Source organism: Eutrigla gurnardus, assembly GCF_963514095.1.
Source record: "Eutrigla gurnardus genome assembly, chromosome: 4".
NCBI classification, from domain to species: domain Eukaryota; kingdom Metazoa; phylum Chordata; class Actinopteri; order Perciformes; family Triglidae; genus Eutrigla; species Eutrigla gurnardus.
The window spans coordinates 15,609,671-15,633,027 of record NC_139918.1 but is presented as its reverse complement, the minus strand read 5'-3'; the positions used below and the strand labels follow the sequence as shown (position 1 = coordinate 15,633,027).

The following is a 23,357-nucleotide window of genomic DNA, read 5'->3' as shown; positions in this document are numbered from 1 at the left end:
TAAAATGAAATATTTTAGTGAGTCATTCAGAAGCTTTAAACAGCAGTGACCTTGCTTGTCTATTCTTGGGCTGGGAAATAATGCTAAAAAGAAAAATGTACTCTAATATAATTAAATAAAGTTGTGTTTCTCAACAATTACATTAAGAGACCACAAAAGACAGAACCTACAACATTGTTACTGATTACCAAATTTATGAGTCACAGATGTCAACTTCCTGAAAATTAAGTAGCCTATTTCTTAGTAAGGGAAAGGCCTATACGAGTCTTTAATGTTGTATTGTATGTATTCATGCATTTTTTCTGTTGTCTTTAAACTCTTTAGTTTTCCTCACATTCTGTATTTTTTATCTGAATTATGACATCATCTAAAAAAGTAGGGAGAAAGTTTTAGACTGCACTGTTAAAATTCACAAAAACAGAATATCTGTGCCAACAGTTAATCCCCAAAGATGACTAATAAACAAATACATTATTTACAGCAAAAGGGATATAATTGTCTCAGTCAGTGGTTTGTGGTCTTCCCTTCCATTATTTGTTGCCAATTTTCCTGAGCTGCAGCCAGAGAGAAAACAAAAGGAGCTGGAACTAGAAAAGGGAATGTCATGAATGAAGTATGGCTTCAGATTCCAGCAGTAAGTTCTTCTTAAAAGATGTTCAAAGCTCTGCACCGACTTTATCCATCCCTTAACATTAAGGCTTTTTCGGTCGCAAGCTCCCAACATGCCCATTTATGGTTGCACTGAACCATTTAGACCCATAAAACTGTCAAGAAAACATATAGGAATGCTACTTTAGCGTCTTTTAGTTAGGTTGGTGTATTTTTATTGCCTTTGCTGTTTTGCAATAATTCAACACTTTCTTGACCATCTTTCTTATAGCCACACACCTTTTAGTGGAGAAAGTATACATTTGAGAAAATACCTGTGAAGTTCTATAGCAGAATGAGTGATTTCTCAAAACATTAGCTGATTTAGGAGTTTGGGCCGTTCGTGGTCCCGGGTTCCCCCCAGGTGGCACTGTTCTTCACTGTTCTATTTCAGGAGGATCTAACAAACTATTCTTCATACAAACCTTTCAAACAGCTTTAACAGCCGCAGCCTGGTCACATCATCCTTTCATGAGGTCAAACTACCTTTTGTCTCAATACTTTACCTTTTCACCAGCTGCAGGCTTAATATCTATATCTTTAATCACTATTTTATATTAATTTGTCAGTCAAATATTCACCATTTTTAGTAGCTGCTAACAACTCATTTCATTAAAATACTACACATTAATCTTGCATTGCAGGAAAAAAATGCAATAAATAATTGCCGCTTTTTGGCAACACAACCTAAATCAACTCATTACTCGGAACATTTCGGAGCAGATAATGTGTTATTACGGCAGGATGGATAAAGCTCCTGCTGATGCAATCTTTAAATGACACTTTCAGGAGAAAAAAACATGTTTCCATAGTGTCCAAGCCTTATGCCTGGATTTGACTCATCTTTTTGCAAGAAAAACACATGACACACCAAACCTAAGCACTTATAATTTATATTGAAAACATGTTAAAAACATTAGTTTCCCTTTATAAAAACCACATAAAACAGTTACCTGTGATCATAATTACAACAGTGTCCTGATAATCAAACCCCCCTGCCAATATCACATGTAACTGGAGTGATGCATCTTAAAATCAAAGTGCATAATGGATTTAAAATGATGCTGAATATCAAACGGGGGGGTTACGAGCTGCTCCGAGCTCAGTTTGGCTGGTCGTCCATCTGTGAGCCCGACTGGTAAGACTGGATGTCCTCCCCGATGAACTCCGTCACTGTGGAGGGAGAACAGAAAATCACTCCATCCTTTCATCCACCTCATAAATGAACATGTCATTGGAACAACAATAAAGGTAGTCAACCTGTATCTATTAACCTGTTTATCATTTTAAACCTATGTATCATCTGAATAACTTCTCCAAGAACAATCTCTTAGCTCTGATGACAGGCGCTCCAAAGTCTGGGAAAGATAATCTGCTCCCTTGTTTTTAAAACTGGCTCATATCACAATTCTTCATCGCAGAGCAGTTCAAAATGCAATACATTGGGAACATCAAAAAAAGCCAGCTGGTGTGAAATTCTTAGACTATGGCCAGGTACTACAAGAAAATATCCGTTGATATATTGGCTGATATTATCTTATCACCAATATACTCTTAAGAGTGTATTTATCAAGAAAATACAGTACAGAAATGTTAAAAGACATGTTTGAGGTTGAGTTTATTTTTCAACTGTTAAATGTACCGCTTAGTACAGAAAACAGAAAACCCATTTAAGGGATACTTATCTAAAATATGTGTTTATTATGCTTTGTTTATGACTTATTTTCTGTGCAAATGTAAAAATGAATGTAAATGAACATAGGCTAACCCTAACCCTCAGATTCACTTAAATATCAATACTGGTACTGGGGGCAAACAAAACAATATCAGTAGGGCTATACTATACAATATTTGATTGTCACTCCGCATTTAATTATTTTTCAGCACTTTAAATATCATTAATATTGCCATTAAAATCGCCAAAAGTCTTCCCTATTGAGAGTCTAAACCCAAATTGATATTTGTTTTGTTCATTGATCCGTTAACCACAATGACAGAGCAGAAGGACTTTTATTTGTAAATTATTTTTTTTTAGTATGCAGTTTATTTCTAATGTTAATAACGTACTGACCACCACAGGTACGACCAGAGAGTATGAAGGGCATCTCCAACCACAGTACAAAGCACAAATGAATGGAAATAATTATTTAATATCAACAATAAACAAATCTACTACATATATCCTAGTTTTAAAATGTCAATCTATGGTGCGGTCACAGACACAGGACTCTAGTCTGTCTATTCAACGATTCAGCTGTGCACATACTCATTTATTTAACCTCTTTATGATCCAAAACCTTCATCCTCCTACTCATCCATCCATACATAACATAAATAATATGAACACTGATCATTATCACCTCTGTCTGTTGTGTGCTGTAATGTAGTCAACCAGTTCATGGGCTCAACAGATTATTACACATTTGCACTCATTAAGGAAAGTCAAATAGAGCAACTCACCTTCTTCAAATGTAATGTGGTGCATAGAAGAGCTGGTAAACTCCAGGGGACACTCCTGGATCTTGGCATCCCCCTCTCCCCCATGTCCCATCCCCAGCACCCTTCCCTGGGGGTCCCAGCCCTCGTAGTGGGAGTAGGGTGCCGGGCAGATGTCCTGATATGGGCTGGTGTTGGATGGAGGTGAGGGACACACCTCCTGAGTGTAGGCAGAGTACTGGGGGTAAGGAGAGGTGGGGATGGGAGGCAGAGGGGAGGTCGAGATGGGACTGCCGGCAGGAAACGGGCTGAGAGAGGAGGAGTGGGAGGGAGAGGGCGAGGAGGAAAGGTAGGGTGAGTCCAACCACGGGGAAGGGGAGGGGGAGGGAGGCTGCGGGCCGCGGGGGTATAAGGGGGGAAGGAGCTCGGTGAAGCCCAGCTCCAGGTTCTCAAAGCTGGGGTTACGCTCGGACAGGGCTGCCCTGGACCCGCCGGGCTCCTCCAGCACGGCGTCGGGTTTGGAGCAGTACTCCTCGTGATAACCCATGGTGGGGCAGGGGGGGGAGTAGGTGGAGGGGTAGGGGGGCAGGTGGAAACCCAGGCCTCGGTCGTCAGCCATGGGGTCGCCTCTCACATGGAAGCCCCTGTCCATCCTGGGCTGACCCCCGACAGGACACACAGTCCCCCCATCCAGGGGCAGCACAGAGGGCCGCGACAGCAGCGGGTCCTCCTCTTTGAACATAACTGTGAGGAGAAACAGAAAAAGTTGAACTAATATGCAGAAACCGTGTGTTCCAATGATCTCCTTTTCCAGCAGTATAACCTGCCACATTCATTTTGGAGGTATTTTGGAACAGAGGTGAATACGGTGTTTCTGCACACTCACTGGGGAGATACTTGAAGCAGTGAGTGCTGCTCCTTTTCCTCTTCCCATTGGAGACGTAGAGACTAATCGACACCGGCCGACTGACAGACAGGTCGCTGTAGGCTGGGACCCTCACGCACAGCACACACTATAAAGAAAGGTTCCCTTCATTGTCCCACATTGTTGGACATTTGGATTGGGCTTCTTCCACTTATGCAACATTCATTAAACAGCTTCAGTTGCATCTGCTCAGTTAAATGACCAATCAGTGACGACGAGTTCATTGTGTTGCAGAAGCGGTTGCAATTTATAGGACTGAAATCACAAACAAAATTACCTCATTGCTGTTGTCACGGTCAACATGAGCCTCCTCCTCCCACTGCAGCTTACCATCTAATGGATGAGAACATAAGGTAGGGTTACGTGTAACCTAGATACTAACAAACAGACGCACAAACACTTTAATGAACATCATTTTCTTTGTCTGTATCACAGGTAACGCCTTATATTAAAGCTTCTGTAAAACGGGTTTGTTTGGCTCATAAAGCAGTATCCACTGATAACTGATTCTGAGACTAAAGGAAGGCGGATTAACTGAAGGCCGGCATGTGATCTTAAAAGGAGCTTTTAGTTTTGAACTGTAAAGACAAGGATGTAAGAATTGATAATTTCTCCAAATAAACTGCTACGTGTTTTTCTAAACCTTACACTGTTGGTCTTATTAGACTGACTATTTATTTATATAAACTCACTAATGTGCAGGTTAGAAACAACTGTCATCATTCCTGTTTTTTCCACTGAATGACATGCAGTATCTGTTCATATACTCTATATGTGCTGTTAAATAACTGAAAGACAGAAACCAGAACACACTGTATCAATTTACACTGAGCAACTAAATAATGATAGAAAACAAGCAACTAACATTGAATTTGTTGTGCACTATTCAAAAATGAATGCCATTGTCTGATTTCTTACTGAAATTTAAGTGAGTGTATCTTCAGACTCAGTGATATTATCTTGCATGACTGTTTGTACAACAAAAAAGGAAAAAATCAGTGTAAAACCCTGTTTCAACCAATAGGACTACATGGGTCTTTTGTGTAAATTGTTTAGTTTCAGTTTTTTATTATGATTAATATTATTATATCCTCACTCCAGCTACCAATGCCGTTTCCTGGTTACTACTCTAGTTGAAAATGTCGTTCTTATCTAATAAAATTTTTCTTGACTTCATGTAAGTCAGCAACTGATCAAGATGTTACAGACGTTACAGACAAAACACTGTGTCTCTCTTGTGGATAGTTACCTGTCCCTCTCTCCATGAAAAGGACTCTGGAGATCGGCAGGAAGTTAGAGCCGCTCAGCAGAAGCTCCTCCCCTCCCTCGACAGAGCAGGATGTGAGACTGGCGGACTCGATGACGGGGAGCTCCTGAGCCGATCGCTGGGCTGAGGCAGGAAGACTCGGGCAAATTAATCCACTGAATGAGCTCCTAATTTAAAGCCAGCATGTGTTTAAAAAATGGCTGACTTTGTAAATGCACGCCACAAAGCTTACATATGTGGGTACTATTGCTTCTGTTAATACTACCACTACTGTTGATACTACTACTACTATACTACTACCAACACCAAGTGCAGTTGGAACCCAAGGGCCTGGGCTGCACCAGATTTCTGCCTAAAAGCTTATTAAGGCAGATTTTCTTGCCACTGTCGCTGTAACGCTTGCCCCTGGGTGATGTTGGGACTTTGAAAAGAAGTTCAATGTGTTAAGTGACCTGAGATAACTTGTTGTCTAACCGTATGACACTATAAGGGACTGTTCATTATTTATTTTAAGACCCACTGGAGGGATTTTTGGACCTCTGTTCACTTTATGCATAACCCCCAGCGATATCATTTTATTTTGACATGACCCTGCAATCAACATGGCAGAATTTAAAAAAAAAAACAGGGTTTTTTCGTTGGGTCAAACCATCTGCTATTGATGGGGGCAAGGCTGAGAGCTACATGAAAAAATATGCTCCAAATGCACTTTTTTAAGCACTTTGAAATGTTGCTGTTAAAGTTGAGGAACAGGCTACTCACAGCATTCGATGGCCAGGGAGGCAACCTGCAGAGCCAGGATTCGGCCAGGCTGGGCTACAGGGGGCGCTAGAGGGAGGTGGGTCCGAAACACCAAACGGACGCGTGTGTTCTTCCTTCCAACATCCGTTTCTCCTTTCCTCAGCTCGATGTCGGAGTTCCTCAGCTTCAGAATGCCAGCGCAGTCGATGCTGCGACACAGAGATTTATAAAATGACTGTCGGACGTCGTTTCATCCCATTCTCCAACAGTAAAAAAGGAATAAATCATCAGCCTGCTTCTCAAGTCTATACTGCAGACTTCAACATAGTCTTGAGATTGGCGTACAAGGCTGAGAAACATGCATAGACAAAAAAGTGAGCTTGTAGAGGAAAAGTTCCCCGTCTCCTTCCTACTCACAGTGCAGTCATGTTGTTCTCGGGGTTGAGGGGGATGTCCAGCAGTTTGGTCCCTGCCTGGACGCTCTCATGGCTGGCAGTTCCCACCATTTTCCCTGTCACCCTGAGAGGGGAGGAAGAGATTCAATGAAAAGCCCTCCGTTTACATGTTTTATGTCGTGGTGCTCTCTCCTGGAGAATACTGCATGCAGAACCCCACAATTCTGGACAGGATAAGCTGGTAGAACTTATTTGACAGCTGCTAAATAATTTAATAACATTTCCAAAAATTGCAGGTCAAAGACTTTCTGATTTTTTCTGTTTTATTTTTATACATTTGAAAACATTTCTTTCTATATTTTTTTTCTGACATGTTCCAGATCCAACAAGTATACATTATCGCTTAAAACAATTGATAGATTTATTGATAATGAATAATGCATATTAAGTCCAACACAATTAGTGTGTGCATCTCTCTGTCTCTCTGTCTGTCTGTCTGTCTGTCTGTCTGTCTGTCTGTCTGTCTGTCTCTCTGTCACTCTAATATATCAATTCATTCAAACATTACATCATTGGTGGCAGACTCACCAGGCCGAGATCTGCAATCTAGTGAGTGCTCCTATTTATTTATTTTTTTGAATAGATGTCAAAATGTTTGTATCTGTTCTTTTATATCTGCTACATTTACATTTGAAGTATCCTGTACATTCCTTTTCTTTACAGTATATCTTTGTGAATTTTCACCTTGAATTGAGGTTGAGTAGATGACAGTAAAGGGGCAGAAAATGAACTCTTTTGCAGATAAAGTTTATGGTACTTAAACATTTCATTCAGCAAGATAATCTCGACAAATTAACACCACGTTTATGACTTTTGAAACGTGAATACAATAGAAGAAGTAAAAAGCTAAATAGGGCTATAAAGTATACACAAGGAGGCTGTAAAGGTTGGCATGATGACATTTTTAAGTCTCATTTAGCCACTTGTTAACAACCACCATTTTAAAAACATGTCAAAGCTTCAAAATTCACCAGAGGGGTTTTTGGAGACATATTTATATCATAGAATAAAATGTTAAAATCTCATATGTTTGGTTTTAACCACAGCCCTTATTTAGAGCATCTAACCAAACACCCATGTCTGGGTTTTAGGATTAATTCCTGCAGCACTCTGTCATGTGCAAAATTTAATGAAACACTTTTTTCGGATTTTGCATAGCCATTCATGAAAAGAACAAATATTGATGCGGTAAGGAAAATGTCAAGATTACTTCAACACAGTGGGATACAGAGAAATAATATGCTGTTAATTCCCCAAAATATCTAAAAAATGTGGAAAGACTGAACAGAATAACATCAAAAACAAGCACATAGTTAGCTATGTTTTTGCTCTGGAAGGTTATTCATCTTCTGCATTATGCCCATGTCCAGAGCACATTACATTGACAACAACTGCTGAAGAAATGCCCCAGACCAACACTAGAAGCAGCTGGTGGTAAGTTGCGCAATGGTTAAAGCCACAGTGGTCAGATGGTGAATACAAGTGCGTCCCTTGAATATAAATGTGTGATAGAAGGATGCCGGGTGGTGAGGGTGATTTTAAATATAAATACCGTACCTGTGTATCTGATAGAAGGGATGTGGCCTGATTGATCGGTCGTCAGCTGTTCCAACGAAAACCTGGAGGGAGAGCGGCTTCCTCTCTGTGTATCCACACAGCTGTACAGAGAGACACGGCGTGAGGGACGAAATCAAACTGTGATGAGGCCAACAGCAGTGAGCCACAACATGTCTTTGTTCCAGTATTATAAAAAAAAAATCACAACATCCCATTTCTACTACAGCGTACTAGAAGTTACATTTGATGTGAGGGCAGTCGGGCTGTTACTGTAGATCGATATATTTAAGTTTGTGCAGCATTTCTGAGCAAGACGTTTGTTGAGCTGTATTGCCTGAAACTCCAGGTTGGGGTTTCACCTTGACGATAGGATGTCCCGTCGGCGTGGCCTTGACGGCTCCTCTGCTCCCCTCCGTCTCATAGTGGGCTCTGTGGTGTGGACGGGGCTGCACCTCAATACGCAGCTCGTACTGGTCAAACTGGGATGGCAGCGGCCAGTCGAGTGGTGGCAGGGCGTTAGACCTGCAAGTGCATAGGATGGACAGCAACACTAAGCAGGGAGCACAAGAGTGAATAACCGCTTTTGCAGACCAAATAATGAGACTTACATTATTTACACATGAAAACATGGCAAGATGAACTTGTTGCACAAACGTAGGTAATGGTAGGACGTTGCTGACATATACTTATTCATCTTCAGATGGGGGATTTTTTTTTTCATCTAACAAAAATCACAATTAGATTAATTAACTCCTTTTTGTGGTTGTTTTTTGTTTGCAAAGACAGATGCAACCACAGTGACATTCTGTTTTTTTTTTTTAAATGCAATACTTTTCCTTTTTCCCTGGGAAACCCTTTAACACATCATGAGTGTCATCCTGCAGTGTCCGATGCATACTATCATATAAACGGTGGTGTGTATCCTTACCTGAACAGGGGGCTGTGGGCGCTGGCTCGGGTCCGGCCCCAGGCTAGAGCAGGGGGCACAGAGAGGTAGTCCATGCCCATGGAAGGGGGCTCTCTCCTGGTCTGCTGGTTCTCTGGCAGCGGGCAGGGGGAGCTGTGGCCTGGAGCCTGCTCCTGATCCACCTCCCTGGGAGACAACTGAAAAACAGAAAGTATGGTTCATCCCTGTACTGTGATGCAATTTGTGTAACTAATGAGCATTTTAATCATCTTTCATATGAAGAACAACGACATTTCAGAAACACCACGCCAAAGTCTTCACCTGCTCCAATGAAGTCTTCCTGGTTTTCTGCGGGATGCTGAGCTCACAGCTGCTAGGCGGAGCTTGCGACTGAGGGGTGGAGTCTCCACCGTCGTGGTTGCATCCCTGCAGTTCCTCTGAATAGCTGCCCCTCCGTGAGGTGCAGGGGGAGACCAGGGGCGAGTTCCTACGCTTTTTACCCCCGGGGGAGGTGGGCCTCGAGGACGGCGAGAGACCGAAATTGATTGTGGCCTCGTTCAGTTCCTCCTCCTCCACCAGCAGGGAGTCACAGCTGGAGGCGGGGCTCAGCCAGCCACGGGAGGAGGGGCTGGAGCCGGGGCTGGGGCTGAGGGAGCCGGGGCATCTGTCTCGGTAAGAAAAGGGGTCCAGCAGGGGCAGATAGAGGCGCTCTCGGTCCCACCCACCACCGCCACCCATGTCCCAGTAACTGGAAATGGTTGGTGCTAGGTCGTCTTCAGGGGAAATGGTGGTTATCTGGATGCTAGGACACTCGACCACACGAGACTCTGAAACCTGGAGGGAAGAGGAGAGCGAGGATACTTTGCTCAGTTGACAGAAAGAAAATCATTTATAATCATTTATCGGTCAAAATGTCAACTCATTTCCTGGTTCCAACCTCAAATATAAGTATCTGCTTTCTATGGTTTATATTTCATAAAATCAAATGACTTTTAGATTTGTAACTCTTCCTCAGACAAAACAAGAAATGTGACGATCACCTTGGCCTCAGGGATTAAAAAGATTCTGAAAATGAATTGATTGTAGATGAAAAATTGCTATCACCATGATTCATTTTTAGAGGTTAACAAAAGGATTAAGGGACATTCTGAATTTTTGGATATACAAAATGTACCACACTAATTATCACAAAGATACAGCTGTGATATATTGAATTATTGTTTTCACTTCTGCTTGAGTGAGCCGCTGAACAGCAATATCTGTAATGCAAACAAAAACTACCAAATTCACTTAATAAACATTCTCAAATATTGGATGGGGGCATTTCACATAAGGAGCTGAATGCAACAACAACTTGAAGAGAATTCCCTGCTTGTCCTGCAGCAAAACGTTATCAAAACAACCATTTACATCTCTCACACTTGCACTACAATATAATTTGAGTATTGTTTATCCAGTCCAATGCTCACGACAACCAAACACATGCATCTTAGCTAAAAGCTTAGTATTAAAAACACTTCTGCATGTGCACCTCATGCTTGCGCAGGAGAAATATAGCAGAAAAGTTATTGCTGTTGTTAAAAGCAGCCCCCATTGATGTCAGTCAACTTCATCAAGAATTTCAGTTTTTTTGTTTCTTCGTGCACCCTGGAGGCAGCCGAGAAAAACAAAGTTTTCTTCAAGAATGCAGGTAAGACAGGGTGAGTACCTGATCACTTTGTGAGTGAACTATTCCTTCCAGCAAGACTTTTTCCAAAGAAATGTAAGTAAATACTGTTTGAATTAACAACTAATAAGATTGGGAGTCTGGAGGGTAAGAAATTCACCTAGAATAATGGAAACTATCCTGCACCTCCGACATCACTGCTGTGGCCCGATCCTGCAGATTTGCCCTCACAAAGGACGCAACGCAACTCCTGCTCCAAGCACTGGTCATCTCCCGCCTTGACTACTGCAACTCTCTCCTGGCTGGACTCCCGGCCTCAGCGACTAAACCATTGCAGCATATCCAGAACCGTCTTCAATCTATCCAAATTCTCCCATGTAACCCCCCCCCCCCCCTCCGTGACCTCCACTGGCTTACCGGTGGGCCCGCATCCCAAGTCCCGACTCTTCTCTGTTCTGGTCCTCAGTGGTGGAACAAACTCCCGACCAATATCAGGACAGCAGAGTCATTTGCCATCTTCCGCAAAAGACTCAAGACTCACCTGTTCAGACTTCACCTCAACTCTGCATAGCATGACTCACTTCCACAAAAAAAAAAAAACGAAGCACTTCTATGTTCTTACCTGTAGCACTTGGATCATAGCACTGTTTTACTTTATGTATCCTCAGGTACTACTTTACTCGGAGGAGGACCTAACACTTCACACGCTTCTATTTTTCAAATCTTACTTTACTTTATTTATTGCTTCCGGCAATGATATATTGTGGTTTTTTTCTTTCGACAAATCGCTTTGGACAAAACCATCTGCTGAATGCCCTAAATGTCAACGTAAATGACATCACTGCTGAGTGGCTATAATCCCTTAACTAAGTGTAAATGTTTGTCACTGTGTGGAGAAAGTCAGCATGTTGTTTCACCTGTACAGAGCGCGCCGGCAGGCTCTCGTAGGTCCCGCTGAACTCTCTGGCGAGGGCCCTCCGTGGGGGCGGGGAATGCATCCCAGCCCGCTGGTTGGCCGAGGATGGCGGGCTGGGGATGCTGATTGAGTGGTGGTTGTCTGTAACTGATAGAAAGAATAATCAGGCTAGATGTGTGGAAACATGACAAACGCTGGCACCGAACTATGATTTAGAAAATGAAGTGGCACGCATCCCGAGTTCAGAGCACAGCTTGAAAACACTTGACAGCATCACACACACTCTTGTTGGCAAAAGTATCAAAACTGTGTGTGTGCGTGTGTGTGTGTGTGTGTGTGTGTGATTGTGTCTGTGTGTGTGTGTGTGGGGGGGGGGGGGGGGGGGGGTGTTACTTGCTGAAACAATGCAGATTATACCAATGCTGCCAATGAAGGGTTTAGAGTGATTTCATTTTAATAATATACACCTTTACTTCCACATGGCAACAATTAAATGGCTGCTTTCTTCTTTTTTCTTCTTCTTTTGATCAAACACACTTCCTTTTTATATGATATGCGGTGGATTTAGGAGGTCATGTGACCTCCCATTCATCTTTTTTCCACAACCACCAAATGACAGCTCGCTTTGGAAACGTGCTGTTCTTTTACATCTGGCACAAGAAAGACTCATTACATGTCAATCGGAATACTGTAAACAGAATTTGCGGGAAGCGGAGTTTCATTTTTTATTTTTTTTTTGTTATCATCACCATGCCTACATTATTCATTACGCATTAACTATCCATGATAAACTGATTGATGCCACATTGACAATGCAAGCAACTGGAACTTTTCCCCACACTCAATGTCTCTGAAACAAGTGCCGTGTTTTTGACACTTTTAATACAAAGGAATATTTTCACTTTTGGAGAAATATGACAGTTCACTAACAGTAAGATGAGACGCTAGCACTTATAGCTTAGCATTTAGACTGGAAACAGCTATATGGTCAATTATTTCAGCTCAAATTGAGGAACACGTTTATGGAAAGGCAGCAAAGAATGGTAAATGATTTGTAAAAAGGACATTAAAAGTAACACTAGGGGTGTGAATCTTTGGCTTCACAGCGATTTGATTCGATTAACGATACAGTAGTTGGCGATTCGATTCAAGGACGATTTTTTTGTTGTTGTAATGATTCGATTCGATTCTGTAAACCACGATTTGATTCAGTAACTTGTAACCAAAAGTATATATCCATGAAATTAACATGCAATAATGCAAGGCCTCTGTATTTTTCTGAAAGGTGAAAAATAACATATTTATTCTATAAAAAAGTAGTCCTGCATAATATTTTATGCTGAATACAAAAATGTAATTAAACATTGCTCAGTTATTTTGAAAATGTTTCAGTAGACTACATGCTGGCAGGGGAGAGAGTGTCTTAAACGTATTAAAACATTAATCATAAGTAAGAATCACGATTCATCCGATTAAATGCATTTAGATCGATTATTGGTGAAGCCAAAACGATTCATTCTATTTATTTATTTTAGCAGATCGATTTAGTTGAATCTATAGGACTGACAATCGATTCATCGATTAATTGAATGAATCGTTACACCTCTAAGTAACACTGTACATTAGATTGGTAAAAATATCTGCATGACATAGTAGACTCTGGCTTTATATCACATCATTTCACATAGTCATATGGAAACTATTTACTAAACACCCTTTTAAACTCCACTTTGAAGGTGAAGAGCAATTTCAATAGCGTTTCTATGTCTTATACTCACAAATAGTGCAGGAATTTTAACCAAATATTTGCTCCAAATCTGACACCGCTTAGAACAAACCCAACTCTTCAGCTAAACTTGACTGATAATTTTGTTTTTTTTCTCTCCCTTTTTTAAAAAGAAAAAAAAAAACATTTCAAAGAGAACTTTTTGAACTTTTTGCAAAAAAGAAAATCAGCCAAATGAGGACAAACCCCCTGAAGACCACAGTCTTCACCACAACATTTCCCCAGCGTGGTGCGGTCGCCCTCCACATGGAGCCAAACAGTAGTTACTCTGTAATGAGCGAGGCTCCAACTGATTGTTGTTGCGCTGTAGTGGCAGCGGGCCCTACAGGCAATTTTTGGGCAACATGGACACACAACAACAGCAACTGCCAACAAATTAAGACTCGGGGTGAAAAAATCTCTTCAAATGTTTCCTGGCAACAGAAATATTTCCAAGTGGTTAAAACTGCAGTGCTGAGGCAACTTCTCTTTTCACATGGACCGATGATTCAGATGTTTGTGTGCAGACCAGCAGGGATGTTTATGAGCCATGAAAATGTAGCTTACACTTATTGAACACAATAAAGTTAATCTCACGTCCAACTGTAATATTTGATTCTGTGTCCTGAGTTGAACCCCTTAAAGAACTACAAGGACTAGCATGTTGAGAAATATGTTCTTGCTACACTGGACACAAACGTTTGCTGTAGTTTTTCAGACTTCCTTTGCTTTTTTCTTGCAAAAATAATGCATAAATCTACCGGTTATCGTACGTCATCAGTTTGTCTCTTGCTTTTGGTGGCAAAAGCAAAAAAACACAATTGAGAGCCAGTGTTTGGTTTGTCCATCCTGGGCTACTGTAGAAACAGCCCTAGATACAAACTAATTCTAAGGTTACAAAAACACAACAATTCTTATTTTGGGGGTAATTATACACTTAATAACATTATATTCCATACACAATTGCAACACACTGTGCCTTTGAGTCTAAGTACAATATAAATACTTCATTCTGTGCCCTGAGGTGAACTTCTCATAAGGAACTTCCCACAAGGGGTCACAAGATAAATACGAGGGGTCCTGAGATGATAAGAACTGATTTTCTTTCTTGTGAATTGCTAAATAATCTCACAAAGGCCTGTAGTCAGTTAGTGGACACGCCGTGACTGATCCACGTTAAATTATTATTCCATCACTGTTATAAAATTCAGGTTTTTCATTATAATTTACTGAGTTCTTAGCCCCGTAAAAAATCTGTGGCCTTGTGTTCGCTCGTAAAACTGATTCACGTGAATTCCATTCAGCGAAAAATGGGCAAAAATAGAGCACTGGCCTTGGATTGGTACTTTGTATCCCCAGATAACTTGGTTTCGGAAAAAAAGTGGGATCAATACAGCATCACATCCGACCTCTTCAGGCATCTAAAAATCATGAAAACTGAAATGGTCACATTTGTTTGACATGTCAAAGTGCTGACCAGAGGTGGCAAGTCAACGTTGTTTTCAAAGGTTGTGGCCCACTGGTTTGCATCAACACATCTGAGATCTGAGGAGATCCATCTGAATACTAGGAGTGCCATCGCCACCAGAAGCATCAGGAGAGCTGACAAATGATGCTCTGGAAAATAAAACGTATTACCTAAAATTACACCCTTGTTTCTCTCATGCCTTGGGTGTGGTAATACAACTGTATGCCAGTGTGGGCGGGTGAAGATACAAGGTGTGTGTGTGCGTGTGTGTGTGTGTGTGTGTGTGTGTGTGTGTGTGTGTGTGTGTATGAGGGAGGGAGGTGTGTATGTGGTGCCTGTTCAGTACACAGAGGTTGAGGCTCCTTCCCAGATGGCAGCTGTTAACTCTACTCACACGCACAGCTGATTGGAAACACATTGAGTCTGAGGCTGCACGCACAAACGCACACACACACACACCCACACACACACACACACACACACACACACACACACACACGCAAATGCCCCCACAAACAGGAACACAATCAGATATGCACACGACTCACAAAACAAACACACAAAAACAAATATACCCATGCTCACATGCTTATGCGGATAGAGGCACGCACATGCAAGTCCAAACACACACATCACATCAGCACAATCAGGCACGCACACGAAGGGCCTCGTTACGGCACGCGCAGCACGCAGCGCCCCGCGCGCACGCTCGCGCGCGCACACACAGACGTTCCCATGAAGCTAACGCAGTCAGGCCGCTCAGGCCACCTCTATCTGCGGCGTCCCTTTGTTTCAACACATGTAACCATCCAAGAAATGACTCTAACCCAGGCTGCTGCTGTTGGAGGACTCCAGGTGCAGCAGGGCGCACTCACTCTCCTCCCCGGGAACGGAGCTCTCCGGCTCCGCTGTGCGTACCGGGGACGGCCCCTGGCTCTGCCGCGGCGGCGGGTCCTCCTCAAACACCAACTTGAACTCGAACTCTCCCTCCTCCCAGCCCGAACCCGGCGCGGCCCCCATCGCCCTCCGGCAGCGAGGACAGGATACGGATAGAGTGATACAATCTTATCTCCCCGCGTCGGATACGGCGACGTCAACTTCGTCGGTGCGCCTCGAAAAAGACGAGTTTCCCCCCCGAGATATCCCCCCAAAACGTTTGTCCTTCTCCTATGTGCGTGTCATTGCGCAAATATCCCTCCTCGTGGAACGTTTTGGTGTAACTTCAGCAACTTTTCCCAAGCTGTTTCCACACGATGAGGACCGCTTCTTCCTCGAGGATTTGCTGCCCTTTTTGCAGCCTGGATGCCTTGCGGTTCAAATCAAATCCCTCTCGCTCCAAAGATCTCACAATCTTTTCCGAAACACATCTCCCGGATAGGTTCGGGTCTTTCATTCTAGCTCCATCGCCATCCCCCCGTAGCGTCTTCTTCCCAGTTCAAGACGGAGAGAGGGGGAAAAAAAGTTTATCAAATATTTTTGTCGTCCTTTACCCTTAATTGCCTTTGGGTGGGTTTCCCAGCTCCAGTTGGACCGTTACTCATTCCCCATAGGACCTTGTGGCTGTCAGTCATGAGCCCCCTGCCCAACCTCCAGCCTCCCTCCTCTCCCCCCCACCCCACTCACTCTTCAGGCTTCTCTTTTACTCAAACTCACTTCACATTTACTTAAAACTCCAACACATATTTGAAACCGTGCACATCTTTACAACATACATCTTATCTAGCATCACCAGCACATCATTTTATTGGTGCCCCCACAGTAATGAAGTTTATCTCCATATCATCCTCAGCATCAATAAAATGTTCACACTTTTAAAGCCGAAACAATATGATTATTATTCCAATCATGAGCAGGACTCATGGCAAGCAGCTCACTGTCTCCCAAACCTGCCATTGTAGGCCGGCTGCATGGCCACCAGGGCTGTGATGTTAACTGTCAGTTAGTGAACATAAGAGGGCCTATTTCCTGTGGCGATGAACACGACGGCCCCCCTTTTTTGGCTGTCACTCTTCCCTCTCCTCCCCCTTTCCTCCTCTTCTTTTTCCCTTTTTTTTTTTTTTTTTACCCAACTCCTCCTTCCTCTCTTCTCCCCACCAACTCCTCCTCTTCCCTTCTTCTCCCTTCCCTCCTCTTCCTCTCCACCAAAGATCTGTTTCTCATTATCCTCTGTAGTCTGCTCTCTGTCTGAGTCAGGAGACAAAAAACTTAAATAAACACTCTCTCTGGCTCTCTCCGCCTCAGTCAAGCTCCTTGTTTCTCCCCCCTCCACCTCCTCCTCCCTTCCTCTCTCCTCCTCCTCCTCCTCCTCAGATTCTCACAACCATTATGTATGTCATACTGCCCGTGTAACTTGGGGCTTGCTTCGCTCTCCCTGTCATCCTCTTGGGGTTGTGTGGGCAGGCTCTGGATCCTGATCTCAAGATGTTGAAGACTGTTTGGGGAGGGGAAAAAGTGCTACCAGCAGGGCCGACACAATCATTTCGTATCAGAATCTGATAACCCGTACAACATTAAGAAGTGAAAGAGAGTTCAATTCGTTGTTTGAGTCTTCAGTTTGTTTGGGGGCCTTGTAAGCAGCTATTTCATTTTGATACTGTTTAATTGGCCTACCAGTCGCAAACGACAGGATATCCACCAAGCTAGACCCAAAACAGCAATGTGTTATACAGGCACTACTGAGCATGTGAAGCACAGAAAGGCGTATAGTGTAGAATATGCACTGACATCTTTACTTTTATAATTGTCTTTGAAATGTTATCTAATTAGTGTTGCACATTTCAGCAAATCTTCTTAAGTATCCATTTCAATGCAAATATCTTACAAATAAGTGACAAATACATCTTTGAATACTGAATCTCCAACTCTGACAAAGTTTCGGCGGCAATTCTTTTATCCATCTCAACGGTCGCAAAGCATAACTACAGCTTTTGTGTTACAAAGTCATTTAGCAGTTATAATCTCTTGCATGTATTTGATTGGGCGGTCCAGTGTTTTGCTGGATTACATCGCATTGCGTTGTGGCAAAAGTTGAGCCCGGTTCAAGTTTTTTTCCCTCTGGAGGGAAGTTGGTTTCTTAACTTTACTGCTGCACAGTCCTCCGTTGTGTTTAAGAGCGCATACGTCATTGTTTTGGAAAAGCTTCCTCGTCCACACTCAATTGCAAAGGCTGGTGTTTTCAGATTTATCAGCTCTGTTTCTGAAACGTTTTTGCATGTGACTAATGGTGGTTAAATATGGAAGGCAAAAAATGGAGAGAGAGAAAAAAAAAGCATTTTCAAGGTCATCGTCCAAGGTCAAGGTTCAGCTAATTTTACAATACAGGACCAGCCCCCTCTCCCACAAGCTGAGAACACAGAAAATGAAAAACTAGTAGTACTGATAGTTGAATGTTTAAATTAGAATAGAACAAAACAAGGAAATAGAACAAAGTAAATAAAGTAGCACTAAAGCAGGGGTTAGCAACCTCAGGCACGTGTGCCAGGTTGGCATGTGGCAGCTTCAACGATCGTACACTAGCAAGTGTTCAAGAGAGTTTTTTGGAAATGTTGAAGTGCCCTCCCCTTCACATGTCAAAGTACCCTTTTCACAGCAGTTGCACTGCCTGTTATAGTTTGTCTGACCCGCAGTCCCTGAAAACCCTCCCTACGGTGCCTCAATGCCTTTCTTGCAGAACTGTGCACATAATTTGTAACCAGAGGGGGAAATTAAAGAAAGTGTTTGTTAAGTTTATTGCAGATGAACAAGATTGGTTAAAGGTTGGTCAAATGTGTATGTGTATGATGTGTTCATAAAGATGGCAGCAGTCTTGTAGCTCCCATATATAATTATGTTATACATATTTGTGTGTGTGTGTGTGTGTGTGTGTGTGTGTGTGTGTGTGTGTGTGTGTGTGTGTGTGTGTGTGTGTGTGTGTGTGTGCATGTTTTCTGTATGGACAAGAACATGTAAAGATAGCACTTCATATCCAAAAGGAAGGAAAGGAAAACTCAATTACATTTACAAGGAAGATACACAGCTACCTATATATGTGTATAAAAAAAATATGCATAATATGTGCAATATCAGTGTAACATGTAAGTTATTTTCAGATTTAGCGCCCTTTGACTTGATCCAATATCTCCATACAATAGTCTTAACATGGGTGTCCTGAAGTAAAGGTGCCATGTCTAAGATCTGGCCAAATGCTTCAAAGGGTGGCAGCATTTTACTTCAATATGGTTCCATATAATCTACATTTTCAGCCATCAGATTAAACCCCCAGTCAAAAGCTGCAGCAACTCAAATTCAGCCAGAACAAACTGCGGTGCCTGGAGTGTGCTGGATTGTTGCAGCACTTTGCTGATCCAACAGGGAGTTGGACCCCCCATAAGACCCCCTCTGCTGGGGTTTGCACTTTGCTGATCCGAGCTAACTACTAACTGGGTGTACGTCTCCCAGAGCGAAGAAGCAGCCTGACGGCGGCGGTAAGTGGTTAAGATGCAAATCATTGTCTCGTTTTTGACAGATTGGATTTAATCCATTAACAAACTATCAAAATGCAAACAGACCATGGATATTTATCGAAAAGCTCTACAGCTCTGCAGCTCTACTTCTCTGTCCTCTCATGTTGGACTGGGCTAACTGGACACTATAGAAACTCACTATCACCCCTAGAGGAACAAGTGGTATTACAAGACACGACAGGCCGATGTTAGCTAGTTAACATGCTCATTTCAGAAGGTATCTCATCAATGAAAAACATAGACGTCTTCGACGATGTGGTCATGAAGTTCAGTTTTTGAATATTTGAAACAAAATTATCGTCACACATCGCACCTTTAAAGTAACTTGATTTATCAGAGTGGTAACAACAATAGCTTTAGTTTTGTGAGTTTTGGCATGTTATCGAGCAGAAGACCTTCAGTGAACACTGAGCTCACTGATAATAAAGCCGGACTAGGTTCTGTTTGTGTCCACGTGTTCAGCGGTCCAGACACAGTTCCTCTGTGGAAAGGGAAAGTTTTTCGGTGGAGGTTGTGAAACTGTGGAGTTGAATGGCTCGTAAAATTATTTCAAGGAATGCTGCCATGCAATGGATGAGTGCAACACACTGGAGGAACTGCGGAGTGTCAAGTTTATGGGAGGAAAGGAGAAAACAGGAAGTGATTCCTGTGGACGTGTTGCCATCCAGTGGTGAAAGTCTGAACAGCTTTCCTGTAACTTTCCTCAACTGCTTTCACAGCCTCGGGACACACATTGTTGTTATCAATGTTTTGCAACTTGAGCCCTCACACACACACACACACACACACACACACACACACACACACACACACACACACACACACACACACACTTGTGTTCTGAGTCAGAGACAAACGGAGTGAAATGATACATTACCTTATCTGACGTTCGTTCATATTGCTTCATCTTCATTTCCCAGACTGGATAACCTACTGTACACTGCTCTATATATTAGTATTTACATCTTTACATGTTCTTATCAGAGCAGTAAAACAGAAGGGAAGGTTTCCTATAGCTCCATAAGGACAATATGGGCGACAGCTGTCAGACAAGGAGACATTTATTCAGACTGTACATCCTCATGGTCGGGTGAACTGTTTTTGTTGCATTTTCATGGAAATGACTGATTTCCTGGGTCTCTGCATGTGTTTGGGAAATTAAATGACCTTTCTATTTAATATCATCAGACATTATTTCCAAAGGTTTTCCATCACTGCTGCAAATGCCAAACTAACTAATACATAATAGTATATGATGTAAGTCAGTATATGATGAGCAAACAGACTTCCAGAGACTGCTGCATTCAACCACACCCTTCTTTACCTCAGAAGAGATAAGGTGTTCTTCAACAATATAGCAATGGGTAATTTTTCAATAAGTATAAAAACATTACTAATAAAATGATTCTTGAACAGATGTGTGCTGAAGTAGTTCTCTTTGTCATTTAAAGGTCACCTTTCCTTCTCCACATTCCCGCTGTGAGAACATCATTCACGTCATTAAACAGGATAAGAGACTCGTGACATGATGATGTTTGTTTGTCTATGGAGAAGAAGCCATACTTAAGCGTTCACAAGTGGTCTGAGCTCAAACTAAAGATGCTGCTATTTCCTGGTAGTTTTCAATGTATAATGTAGTTCTTCAAGTCAATATATCTTAACTTAGCCCCTTACTTTAAGTATGCTCGTTTAATTACATGGTTGAGCAGACCCCATTCCTTAATTAGCTGAACATACACGATAAAAAAATGTATTCCTGGTGGGACGATTCCGTTTTCAAGCACTTCCTGTGGTAAATAATCTCTATAACTATAAAACATATCTGAACTGTTTACAATGCTAAGTTGCAACATGTCCCCGACAAAGCTATTTATATTTTCAGCCACGCTGGTCAGTCTTTAGGTCGGCCCATCACTTGAAATATCTCAGCAACCAAAACAGTCTCATCCCTATTCATCAGACGCTTGCTGCTTGGTCATTTCACCCCGGCGTCGCCGCAAGGGGCCCTTGAGCAAGCGTCAAGCGTCTGATGAATAGGGATGAGACTGTGATGTGCCACAAAATAGGGTAGGAAAAACTCATTTTGAGAGAAAGGCCTTTAAAGATATGAAATGTAAAAATACATACATTTTGCAAGACACTAGATATTAATTTGCAATCCAGCTATCCAGGTTCCTATTACTTACATTAAGCCAATTATTTTTATTTTCGTATTTTTCTGAAATTTGGCATTGTCTCATGTTAACTTCTGGTGAATTTAGGAGAAATCTATGTGCACAAATACATAAAGTGAAGTAAATCAAAATGTGTATTTTGGGTGTTTTCATAATAAGTTTTAAATAAGTTATAAGTTTTAAATAATAAATAAGACAAGTTATGAAGCTAAAGTGGATTAAAAATGATGAATATCTGTTGGCTCTTACTACGAACAGATAAATGATGCTTTCCACAAAGAATCATTTAAATATGATGATTATGGGGATAACTATTTCAGCTGCTCAGCGGCTGACAGTTGCCTATCATATACCAGAAGTCAGCTGCTCCACTGCGTGAAACTGCATGAACGTGAGCCATGATGACGTCACTGATTATGAGCGTGCATTTTCAGCAAACCTTCCCTGCATGGAGAAAGGTTTCATCTTTGGACTTCCTCTCATTTCTTCACCATTTCTCTAGAACCGTAGCCTTTCAGTCAGTGTCGAAAGCATGTAAGAACTCGTGAGTCACTTTTTAATAAGTGTGTGTGTGTGTGGGTGTGGGTGTGTGTGTGTGTGTGTGTGTGTGCTACTCTTATGCATGCTTGTGCTTGCGTGCCCAGCATCTATGACATGGAGGAGCTTGTGCAAGAATTTGAATCACCTCCATTCGTCTGCTGTGTCAGATTATGCAACACTTCACTGACAGTGAAAAGTGCCTCAAGACACAGAAAAATGCATTTTGATAAATGACAGTGGGACATCCTTTGGGGAAGGATGAATGTTTGTTTATTTAAATGTCCTTAATGCATGCAGTGCTATAGCACAGATGCATTACACAAGATCATAATCATATATGGAGATGAAAGCTCAGCGCTGAAGTCAGAGATTTAAGGAAGGACACACCTCTCTCTGCCTCCCTCTCTCCAGCCACAGCGTGTTGCAGCCTGTGAGGCAGGATGTGATTCGGTTTATTATGGACAGAGCCAACAGAGACAGTCACTCGAAGGAAACACTGTCGGACAGAGCGGAGAGCAGCAGTGGGATAATCAAATCTCACATTTATCACAGAGACACATCAAGTCCTGGGAAGGTCAGTCACTCTCCAACGTTTACTTGATTCGGGACATTTTCCCTCTTTCTCTCTCTTTTCTAGGATTAGCCTTTTAAAAGAATTATTTACTTTCCTTGACTTGATTATTTATACATAGCAGATTTATTACAAACTCAATGACTCATTATTTTCTTTAAACCTTGGACGCCGATTCTTTATTTGCAAACAGAGTTTCTGGCAGGAAAAAGTCATTTAAGTAATTCTTTCAAAAGTTTTGTTGTTTTCAAACCCAAATAATTGCTTGAAATTGTCAAAACTCATCATCTTCTGTATCTTTTCCCCATTGGTAGGATTAGCATGCAGGCCTAACAGTTCTTTCATTAGTTTGTCTTTTAAGTATAAAGAAATCCAGTCCGTTTCCCCCTCGGTATCTACTGGAACATTAGGTCATGATTTGCTAATTGTTTGTGTTTATACCTGAACTGATAAACATGGTCATGTGTGGGTTGGAATTATTAAAAACTGTGGTATTCAAAATTTTCTGAGAAACAATGCTTTCTCCTGACAGCATCTATGTGTTGCTCGGCATCAGCTTTCTGTTGCATTTGTCCTATTAGTGACATAAGAATTTGTTTGCTCATTCTCTCTTGGCTTTAGCCATCAGGGGAGAATAAATCGTTTGCATTAGTGGGGCCAGAGCAAGGAAATTAGGACATTTCCTTGCTCTGGCAATTAGGACATTTCCGGGGATCATATCTTTCCTCTTTCTACATCACTCACATGCAATTGTTTTATTCAGCACAGGAGTCCATGATAATAGTCAGAGTTGGTCAGGGATACACCTTCTCATCTGTG

The 23,357-nt window shown here is 42.0% G+C and overlaps 2 protein-coding genes across 2 annotated transcripts in view; one reads left to right on the top strand and one right to left on the bottom strand.

The window, feature by feature from the left end:
* ltb4r2b (leukotriene B4 receptor 2b) overlaps positions 1-23,357 on the top strand; it is an 88,848-nt gene that overhangs the window by 61,945 nt on the left and 3,546 nt on the right. The window contains exon 2 of the mRNA XM_084008280.1: positions 22,479-22,541. The gene's annotated coding sequence lies outside the window, so the exon portion shown is untranslated. The remainder of the gene's footprint in view (positions 1-22,478; positions 22,542-23,357) is intronic.
* nfatc4 (nuclear factor of activated T cells 4) lies at positions 1,534-16,243 on the bottom strand. The gene is made up of 13 exons (XM_084008263.1): positions 15,579-16,243; positions 11,520-11,665; positions 9,258-9,770; positions 8,958-9,133; positions 8,389-8,551; positions 8,030-8,130; positions 6,435-6,536; positions 6,039-6,226; positions 5,259-5,399; positions 4,287-4,342; positions 3,971-4,097; positions 3,109-3,828; positions 1,534-1,821 (listed from the first exon to the last, which is right to left on the bottom strand). Exons 1-13 carry the CDS (start codon positions 15,769-15,771, stop codon positions 1,751-1,753), a joined length of 2,697 nt encoding a protein of 898 aa, XP_083864389.1. The 5' UTR covers positions 15,772-16,243; the 3' UTR covers positions 1,534-1,750.

Excerpts from the sequence above, each read along its gene's own strand:
- nfatc4 (XM_084008263.1), bottom strand. The coding sequence starts at position 15,771 with ATGGGGGCCGCGCCGGGTTCGGGCTGGGAGGAGGGAGAGTTCGAGTTC. Across the intron at positions 4,098-4,286 it reads ACCGTGACAACAGCAATGAG|TGTGTGCTGTGCGTGAGGGT; the intron begins GTAATTTTGTTT and ends CTTTCTTTATAG. Across the intron at positions 1,822-3,108 it reads CCACATTACATTTGAAGAAG|TGACGGAGTTCATCGGGGAG; the intron begins GTGAGTTGCTCT and ends CTCCCTCCACAG.